At 46.4% G+C, this 10,264-nt stretch overlaps 1 protein-coding gene across 1 annotated transcript; it reads right to left on the bottom strand.

The window, feature by feature from the left end:
* Positions 1-119: 119 nt before the first annotated feature.
* Positions 120-7,221, bottom strand: DNASE2 (deoxyribonuclease 2, lysosomal). The gene is made up of 7 exons (XM_083593769.1): positions 6,930-7,221; positions 3,922-4,039; positions 3,467-3,644; positions 2,480-2,594; positions 2,089-2,250; positions 1,055-1,252; positions 120-919 (listed from the first exon to the last, which is right to left on the bottom strand). Exons 2-7 carry the CDS (start codon positions 4,017-4,019, stop codon positions 540-542), a joined length of 1,131 nt encoding a protein of 376 aa, XP_083449895.1. The 5' UTR covers positions 4,020-4,039; positions 6,930-7,221; the 3' UTR covers positions 120-539.
* Positions 7,222-10,264: the final 3,043 nt, after the last annotated feature.

Below are 10,264 nucleotides of genomic sequence, written 5' to 3' on the forward strand. Positions count from 1 at the left end.
CCGCTTGAGACCATTAACCAGCATTCTGTCTCATTTTACAAGCCTTTCTTAAAATCACACCCATTTCCTTGCCTCTTGTGAAACCCCAAAAATCCATATTCCTTGAATAAACACCCAGCTGTTGGAATCAAATATTTATACAAAGCACAGACATACAAAAAGTACATTGCTGCAGCAAATTAACTTCTATGGGCCAGTTATTTTCTCTGTGCAGCCCCCAAAACTGTGGCAGGTGCTGTTATGTTGAGGACACTGAAGGAGAGGGAAGTCCAAAGCAAAGCCTATCATGTTCCCAAGTTTGGCAAGGGGTCATTTTCAGAAACGGGTGGAAGGCGGGAAACGGGGGGAGCCAAGAAGTGGTAGAGACCATTTCACAGGAGCAAGGATGGTTCACAGCACCAGAATATACCAGGACCCAAAACTGGGAGGAGCAAACAGGATCATGGGAACAATTTAGGTAGTGCTTAGCCCTTGGGAGTCACCCATGGCACTCTTACCCAGTTTGGTGAGCCATGTTCACCTAGTATGGCTGAGGCTTCTCAGGTGATCACAGTCCGTGTAGCTGGCTGGTGCCCGGCACCATCACAGTCAGTGTACTTCTGTACCAAAGAGCGGAAGGCCTTCCACACGGCTGCATCACGACAGCAGATGGTGCCGCCCCCACGGTATTCCTCCGCACGATTGCGGTTCATGTCCCCAACACAGGCCCAGCCAGGATCACTCTCTGTGCTCACACACCACTTGGAATGGTCCATCATGGAAGCAAAGGAAATGGCTGCATGCTGGAAGGCTATTTCCTCCATATTGTAGACTCGGAAGTGCCTGGAACAATTGGAAGGCAGGATCCCTCTGGACCTGAGCCAGAACTGGACGTAGAGGTTACTGGCGAGAGCTTGGGCCAGCCAGCCTGAGTAGAGGTCTGGGTAGAGGAAAAGTTCTTATGAGAAAAGCCTTGACATGACTGTGAGTACATATTACCAACCCCTTCTTTTAAACGTGTTGCTCAACATCTCCCATCGCCTCCCTTTTCAGCCGGTCCCATCTCTTCACCTACCATCGTCAAAGGAGCGAAACTTTGCAAAGCTGATAAATTCCTTGCCCCCCACCGATCTGAGGGCCACGGTGGAGTTCCAAGGCTCCTCCTCAATGTGTTGCCCCTCTGAAGCATTCAACAAGGCAGGCAGGTCCTGGGCAAAGGTTCCTTCCACGTGATGATCGTAGACAAGAGGCTCAGTGTAGAGCAGCTGATTCCCTGCAGCAGAGACAACACATCTGGCACATCAGAGCCACTGGCTTGTAAAGGAGCTGTCCCCCAGCTGACAAACCTCCTAATAGAGATACTCAAGATTTGCATGGGTGGCATCAGATATGCCAGCTACAGGCTCCGTTGACCATCCCAGCCAATAGACCTACCTGAGCTATGTTTCATGCTTAAGGGCAAACTCCTGTGTATGTAAACCTTAGATACCAGAGGTACATAGGACAGGGAGAGGGATGAGGGATAGCTTGCCCCATCTTTCCTTGAAAATGACTGGCATGGCATATACACTTGCATCTTGCATCACAGCCTTGTCAGGGGCAGGAGAAATGCTGTCTTGTTGACCCATTTCCCTACCAATACAGCTGGGTATCTATCCGGCAAAGTTAGCTGAGAACAGATAGCCTTCCAAGCCCAACTGTAGCAATTCTGTTCCTTGCTCTGGTTCCACTAGAACATAGATGACAGAAGAGGGTCCCTCGCCCCTAAGGAAGGAGTGTTTATGTGCATGTGCAGAGTAGCCAGAGCTGAACTGGATCATTTTCTCTGAACTTTCCCTGTCCTGTGGCATATTTTCACAAAGCTGGGGATAGTCTCAAATAGTACACAGGGGCCAATTTCTGCCTTAGGCTACTCTGTAAAGTACCACGTACCGCTATGGTGCTGTATACAGGTTTGGTTCATACAAAACACATGTCAATGAAACAGAATTTGTAGGGGAATCCTACCATAGGGAAGCCCTAGCCCTTCCCTACCAGGAGCCTGGAAATAATCCCAGAGTTCTGACTTCCAGTATCAATATTCCGTCTGTATCAAGATCCTACACCTACCAATCTCTTTGAATTGGCCATAGGGAAGTGTGATGCACAGGAAGGTCTGCCCATAGGATAGACCACTGTGAGGCCAGTCATACTGCTCATCTGCACTGGGCGGGAAATGAGGAGTGCTGTGAAGCAGCCAGAATCCCTGTGTTTTGTCCAGCAGGATGACTCCTAGAGGGGGAAACAAAAACAAACAAAAAAGTGGGGGTTGAAACTTAACCCAGGTGTGCTGAAGTTCCAAGAGTGTTGGGCCAGGTGGCTGGTCAGGCCAAGTCATGATCTACAGCCACCACACAAGTTGACGATAACGCAGAACCAGTAGCTGAAGTTCTCAACCTTCTTCAAACTTAAGACACATTTGCTGCGCTCCTTTGCATGCATTTGGATAAGGGGGGTCTACCTTTTGTATGGCCATTGAGGCTGGAGAAAAGCTCATCTGGAGGCTCATAATTGAGGCTGGAGACAAACTCCTTTGGAGGCTCATCGTTGTATAGGACATAGGCTGTTTGCTCCTCCTGGGTGAGAAATGAAAGATACGGTGGTTAGAGAACTGGTCTATTTTCCAAGCTTTCCTCTTCACTGAGTTTATTGAAGCAGCCAATACTTTAGCCCCTCCTCTGGGCCAGGCACTCAAGAGCCAGCCAAACTGCACAAGGAGTCCAGGTAGTTGCACTACTGGCAAATGTAAAAGGGGTGTTTAAAAGCTTTCCCAAAGCTGGAAAAGCACTAACGAGACTTTGGGAAGGAGGCGGGAGGAATATAGGATCCTGTGTTGAGCCCTCACACCTTCTTCCCAAAGCCCAGCACCTCCATTGCGTGACAGCACGAGGGGAGGCAGCAGGGGGGCTGAAGGGGCTTCCAAAGTTGGCAAGGGCTGCCAAAAAACAGCCTTGAGGGTTGCATGTGGCCCTTGGGCCACCCAGCTGTAAAGGATCCTTGGCTGGACCTTGGAGATCATGCAGCACTTCTTGCAGGAGCCACAAAATAAATCTGAGCTTGAGGAGGGCCATCGCTCAGTAACAGAGCATCTTGTTTTGCATGCAAAAGGTTCCAGTTTCAATCTCTGGCATTTCCAGGTAGTATGCCTAAAACTACAGAGACCAACAGCTAGTCTTTGCAGACAGCATTGAGCTAGGTGGACTAATGGCCTCCCTAGATATAAGTTGGCTTCCTTTTTAAATTAATTAAGCCATTTTGAAAGCCTGGGCTCTAATCTAGGCAGCTGAGACAGCCTGCCAGTGGACAGACAGTGAACCAGTCTGCCTGGAGTGAAGGCGTTTGCTTTGGGCTGGAATTGAACCTTCGCAACCAAGATCACCCTTCCTATCACTCCTACTCATTTGGGATACTGCAAAAGCAGCCTCACGCCTCCTTTTCTCAGACTCACCTGTCTCCGGGATGCCTCTTTGTACAGCTGCTGTACAGTCCGTCCCACAGCTCCTTCGGTACTGTTCATCAGGCTTTTGCCTTGTACCCAGCCCTGGGTCTGGCCGTCTAGATACATGTACCGCATGCCCTCTGCTGGGGGGCTATGATGGGGTTTGGGCAGCTTGTAGGCAATAAACCTGAAACCCAAAGCCCATTAGAAATCACACACCTTGCCACACAGGGGACAGAAGTCTTCCCTTTCTACTTAGGACACAGGTGGGCAACATGGTTACTAACTAGACATTCCTAGTTTACAATCCCCTTTTCCCACCCACATTTGATAGGTATATAAAATCCTTTATTTATTTATTTAATTGGTTAAAACACCCTGAAAACTTTGCAGAAGGGTAGTATGCAAACCTCATAAAATAAAACAAGAGTAATAAAAGCAATTTAGGTCCAATGGACACACACCAATCTACAGGCTGCCCAGAGTCGTCATAGCAGGAAATGCTCCCCGAGACGGCATTGTGGAGGACGGGCACAGACAACAGCAGCAGGATGGGCAACATGAGGCCTTTGTCTGAAGTCCCTGCAAGGAATACAGCAACAGCAATGAGTGATGGTCAAGAAGTAGCCTTGAAAAGGATACAGTACCTTGTATCCTTGGTGACTGCAGCCCCCCTTTCTGAATTTTCAGCTTCCATTACAATAAAGCATCTTCAGCGCTTTTACTGACATGAAGGCAGTTTTTTTTTTATCCAATTGCTCTCTAAGGGATAGAACAAGGAAAACAGACTCCTTAGTTAGCCCCTTAGTGACCAAGCTGCATAGGACCTTCTCTTGGCTCTTTTTCTTTCCTGTTTATTTCCATGAGCACTCCCTATTAACAGCAGGTAAGAATGAGCTCATGGGACATGGCTGGCGCTGCGGTCTAAACCACTGAGCCTCTTGGGCTTGCTGATCAGAAGGTTGGGGGTTCAAATCCCCGCGACGGGGTGAGCTCCCGTTGCTCGGTCCCAGCTCCTGCCAACCTAGCAGTTCGAAAGCATGCCAGTACAAGCAGATAAATAGGTACTGCTCTGGTTTCACCAGAAGCAGCTTAGTCATGCTGGCCACATGACCCGGAAAAACTGTCTGCGGACAAATGCTGGCTTCCTCGGCCTGTAAAGCGAGATGAGCGCTGCAACCCCAGAGTCATCCGTGACTGGCCTTAACTGTCAGGGGTCCTTTACCTTTTTAAAGAATGAGCTCAAGTACCAGCTGTTGGTCAGTAGCTGCTAACAGGGGTTCCAGCATCATATTGCAAGATCCTGAAGAGTTTGCTCACGTGAGGAATGCCACCAGCTACATATGGGACTGAGAGCTACAAGAGCAACGCCCCTCTTAAGACAAGGAGCTAGAAAGCGCAACAACAGATCTGAAACACATGATGAGCCTCCTGACATTTACACCCAAGAAGATTTCAGGATTCAGCATCTCCCACTACACACAAAGGCGTACTTTACTCTTTGGTGGGGAAAGCAAACAAATCCTAGGTAGAGATGTTCCCTAAGAGTCAAGACAGCCTGCCAACTGACCATGACAAAAGAGGCCCTGGGCATGTGCAGAGCATCCAGCAGTCTTAAGCTCAGAGAAGGAAAGACCTGGGATTGAAAGAGCTGCTGGTGATTGGGAGATCTATCAGATCAGGGATGGGCAACCTCTTTTATTTATATATATGTTCTGTTTTACAATTTAGAATATTTATTTAAACAACCTTAAAATATCAATGACTTCCCTTCTTCTCTTTCCATAGTTCATTTAGCATAACATAAATCCCTGCTTATTTTATATAAAGTAAAGCATTCTGTATTTATTCCATTATCACAGCCCTCAAAACTTATTTACACTGTTGAATTTATCTTAATGCTGCCGATGTTTTCAAGTGTACACAATTTCCCCCTATATATTCAATAAGCATTTTCCAATCTTCTTTAAACATATGTTCTTCAGGTCACGGGGGTGATGATACAATTGGCTAAAGATTTTGGATATAATATTCAGTTAGAATCTTGGGAAAGGTTGTGGAAGGAAGGTACTGTATTAACTTTACTGCATGCAGTGCACTTAAAGAAAATGTTATGAAAATGATGTACAGATGGTATTTAACACCAGCTAAACTGGCTAAAATGTACAAGACTAATGAGTGCTGGAAATGTAAGGATAGGAAAGGTATCTTCCACCACATGTGGTGGACTTGTAAAGAGGTAAAGGCTCTCTGGGAAATGGAATATAATGAGTTAAAGAAAATTTTAAAAAATACTTTTGTTAAAAAACCAGAAGCCTTTTTTACTGGGTATAGTGGGTGAAGAGATACCAAGGGAAGATAAAAAGACTGTTCATGTATGCAACAACTGTGGCATGAATTCTTTTAGCCCAAAAATGGAAACAAGAAGTACCAGTGAAAGAAGAGTGGCAGATGAAGATGGTGGACTTTGCAGAACTGGCAAAGCAGACAGGAAAAATCTGAAACCAGCACGATCAAGTATTCCAAAAGGATTGGAGTAAATTTATATGATATTTGAGATATTATTGTAAGCAATTAACATCACTACCAGGGTTGTCTGAAGACCTGTAATGAGAAATTTTCTATCTTTCTATATTAAATTAAATTTGGAGTCACTCTGTAATGAGTGTAATTAGAATTGGAAAACGTATAAATTGCAATGATATAAAGGTTAATTTTGAAAGCCATGAGGCGGGAGGGAAGGAAGTCAATAGGCTCTAAGAGCCAGGGCAGTATAGTGGATAATGATGATGTGAATGTACAGTGGTATCTCGGGTTAAGTACTTAATTCGCTCCGGAGGTCCATATTTAACCTGAAACTGTTCTTAACCTGAAGCACCACTTTAGCTAATGGGGCCTCCCGCTGCCGCCGCGCTGCCAGAGCCCAATTTCTGTTCTCATCCTGAAGCAAAGTTCTTAACCTGAAGCACTATTTCTGGGTTAGCGGAGTCTGTAACCTGAAGCGTATGTAGCCTGAGGTACCACTGTATATATTAAATGGGAAATAAATAAGACGAAAGAGGGACAGGGTTGGACTAGATGACTCTGAGGGTCCCTCCCAACTTCTTCCCTCACTGGAGGCATGCTCTCCCTGCCTGACTCCACGGCGTACTCTGCACATGCCCAGGAGCTCTCTCGGTGATTACCTGTTGCCAGTCTCGTGGGCGGAGCCAGAGAGGCGGGGGGGGGGAGAGAAAAAAGGAGGGCAAGCGCCCCCCAGAAGGAGCTCTTCCCCCTCTCACTTGCCCACCGAGAGAGACGCTGGGCCCCTTCTGCCCCTTTTCTGCCAAGGCGCTGACAGGGAAAGAAGCCATTCCCGGCGGCGCTGCCTTCTCTCGGCGCCTCCCCCCCCCCGCGCCCCGGGACCAAGAGGGGCTCGGCGGGGAAGAGGGGGTGTGGGGGGGTCCCTCAAACTGCAAACAGGGCCACTTACCAAGCTTTCTCTCCGGAGGCGGCGGCGGCGCCGCCCTCAGCCAAGCGCAGGAACCGAAGTGAACGACGCGCCGCTGACACAGAACTCGACAGCTTTCGCTCGCTTCCCCAAAATACAGCCGGCGACCCAGGGAAGCTGGCGGGGGGGGGGTCACGTGCCCGCGCTCGGCCCCTCCCACCCCGCCTCCCTGGGCGCCCCCGCGACGCCTTTCTTTGGGCGGGGCGGGCGCAGGTTCGGGCGCGCCGGCCCTGCTCGCGTCTTGCGCGCAATCAGGGCTTTTATCTGCAGCCGAGTGATTCACGGCGGAGGGAAGGCGGGCTCTCGGGCGCCCCTAGAGGAAAGGCAGGGAGCCGGGGGAGCCTGGTAGGCGCGCGCAGGGGGGGGTCCTTTTTTTTTGTGCGCAAAAGTTCTGTTTATTATTATTGTTGTTATTATTATTATGTGAAATATACTCGGGAGTCCAGAGCGGATTTCATGCTCTTTATTGAGCTCATATTATTATTATTATTATTATTATTATTATGTGAAATATACTCGGAGTCGAGAGTGGATTTCATACTCTTTATTCAGCTCATAGTGGTGAGGAGGAATGGAAGTTCCCCCAGAGTGTCTGCCTTATATACATTATTTACACAATGGGCCCCACGTGATTGGCTAATTCCGGGATTCTCCTGTAGGCCAATCAGGTTGCGGATTTACTTCCACCTGCAGCTGGATTGGGTGGCTCCTGTGAACCAATCAGACTGCTGCATTCTGTATCCTATTGTTCTAGGACCAATCAGAATGCTGCATTCTGAATCCTATTCTAGGACCAATCAGACTGCTGCATTTTGGATCCTATTCAACTCAGTACATAACATTATATTTATTCTTTTGAGATTTACACATTTCACCAACTTCAAATCTGCTGTCAGATCATTTGTCATATGTGTGCATATATATATACACACACACACACACACACACACTTTATGATTTTCAGGTTTATACACTCCAATAATTTTCCAGTCATTTTAACATTTCAAAACTTTGTTCCCTCTCTTTCTGCGGTTCCTTACATTTATTTTCAATATCTTCTGCATATCCAAATTGACTTAATTTGCTCATTTATTCATCTGCTTTAAATATATACTCTTATGAAACTGCAGGTTATTACAATAATCCTGCCAATATTCTTGCAATTTATCTGTAAGTATTCAATAAACCATTTCCATTATTTTATAAAAAGTTGTCTTGATTTCTTTTTCTTCCCGTAAGTTTCGCCATTTCTGCGTATTCCATAAGTTTTCGTATCCATTCTTCTTTTGCTGGGACTTCTGCTTCTTTCCATTTTGGGGCAAGTAACATTCTTGCCACTGTAGGAGCATACATGAATAAGTTTCTATACAGTTTAGGGAGTTCTGTCTCTATAATTCCCCAAAGAATTATAATGTTCTTTTGGGAACATTCAGGCCTTGGAGAAGCAACCTGTCAAGGAAAGAGCTCAACTGCCTGTCAAGGAAACTCATCAAATCCGACACTTGGCCAAAAAAAAAAAAAAAAAGGCTGCTGGTCCTCCTTACTAATGATAACCAGTGTGATAAGTTGTTCCACTGTGATGTTCTTCATCTCTTACACACTATTATCATTATTAAAACACATTTATTCAAATGTTGGAATACAGCTTTATCCACTGCCGTAATATCAGAGAGTGATCACTGCAATCCTCAATCTCTCATCCCTGTCATGTTGGCTTGCCAAATACCCTCAGTAGGAACCCACTAACAATCTGGTTTACATTTACAATTAATATATCCTATCCACAGACACCTCTGCATTGATGCTGGCATTAAAATACCCTGTTCTTCAATAAAGAGAGAAAAAAGGAGACCAAATTGTGTCAAATGTATCTTTTGATTAGTCGCTGATGGTATGTGAGGTGTTTTGATAGAGCAATGCTCCAGATGTTATGAACCCAAACCTCTGGTGGTATATTAGAGTCTTCCTTCCATCGTTGGGCAATAACTAGTCTAGCTGCTTTGAACAGGAAGGAAACTAATTCTTTAGATTTAAGGTTATAATTTGGGGTCAAATCTAGTAAGGCATAACATAAAAAGGGCAGGCTAATAGTGGGATGGGCAGGAGGGCCATTTGTTATAGGGCCTCAAGTTCAAAGGGGACCTCAAATTTAGACACTGCAAATCCCTTGTGGCTGGAGCAGGAGGGATCATTTTTATGCTGTGGTCCAAGTTCAGAGCAGCATGGCAGGACCTCCTCCTGCTCACCTCCTTGCCAGGTGATTGCTACTGTCAACTCTGACAGCATCATTTAACAAATAGCTAGTATGTGATGTGGTTTATCCTAGCCAGATCAGAACTCTGGCATGGGGAAGGGGCTTCAGACTTTTGCGCCTGCCAGTCCTGAACAGAACAGGAAGCCCTGGAGGCCTGCTATTCACAGCAATGCTAATAATAATAATAATTTATTATTTTTTCCCACCCATCTTGCCGGGTTTCCCCAGCCACTCTGGGTGGCTCCCAACAGAATATTAAAAACATGATAAAACATAAAACATTTAAATCTTCCCTAAACAGGGCTGCCTTCAGATGTCTTCTAAAAGTCAGATAGTTGTTTATTTCCTTGACATCTGATGAGGACAGGTGCCACTACCGAGAAGGCCCTCTGCCTGGTTCACTGTAACCTCACTTCTCGCAGGGAGGGAATCGCCAGAAGGCCCTGGGAGCTGGACCTCAGTGTCAGGGCTGAATGATGGGGGTGGAGACGCTCTTTCGGGTATACTGGGCCAAGGCCGTTTAGGGCTTTAAAGGTCGGCACCAATACTTTGAGTTGTGCTCGGAAACGTACTGGGAGCCAATGCTGGTCTTTCAGGACTGGTGTTATACAGTCACCAGTCTAGCTGCCGCATTCTGGATTAATTTCTTTCTGTTATAAATAGCAGAGGAAGGCTGTTGGTGGAGATTCTGATCTGGGCTGGGGCTGGGGGGGGTGAGTCAATGCCTTCTTCTCCCCACAGCACACTCCTGATTTAGAATTATGGAACTGTAGAGTTGGAGGGGACCCCCAGAGTCATCTAGTCCAACCCATTATAATGCAGGAAACTCAACAAAATCCATGACTGATGGCCACCCAACTTCTGCTTAAGAACCTCCAGTGAAGGAGAGTCAAGCAGCTTCCGAGAAAGTCCATTCCACTGTCAAACAGATCTTAACTGTTGGAAGTTTCTTCCTAATGTTTAGTTGGAATCACCTTTATTGTAATTTTAACCCATAAATTCAATCCTTCCCCCCCCCACCGCCTATTTGTTAAAACAAAACTCAACCACACAAAGACAGATG

The sequence above is a fragment of the Podarcis filfolensis genome (genome assembly GCF_964270895.1).
Source record: "Podarcis filfolensis genome assembly, chromosome: 17".
NCBI classification, from domain to species: Eukaryota; Metazoa; Chordata; class Lepidosauria; order Squamata; family Lacertidae; genus Podarcis; species Podarcis filfolensis.

What these genes read in the sequence shown, in the direction of transcription:
- DNASE2 (XM_083593769.1), bottom strand. Translation starts at nt 4,019, where the DNA reads ATGTTGCCCATCCTGCTGCTGTTGTCTGTGCCCGTCCTCCACAATGCC. An exon ending in TCTGGGCAGCCTGTAGATTG is followed by an intron (nt 3,645 to 3,921) that starts GTGTGTGTCCAT and finishes TTTGGGTTTCAG; the next exon opens with GTTTATTGCCTACAAGCTGC. An exon ending in GTTTCGCTCCTTTGACGATG is followed by an intron (nt 920 to 1,054) that starts GTAGGTGAAGAG and finishes TCCTCTACCCAG; the next exon opens with ACCTCTACTCAGGCTGGCTG.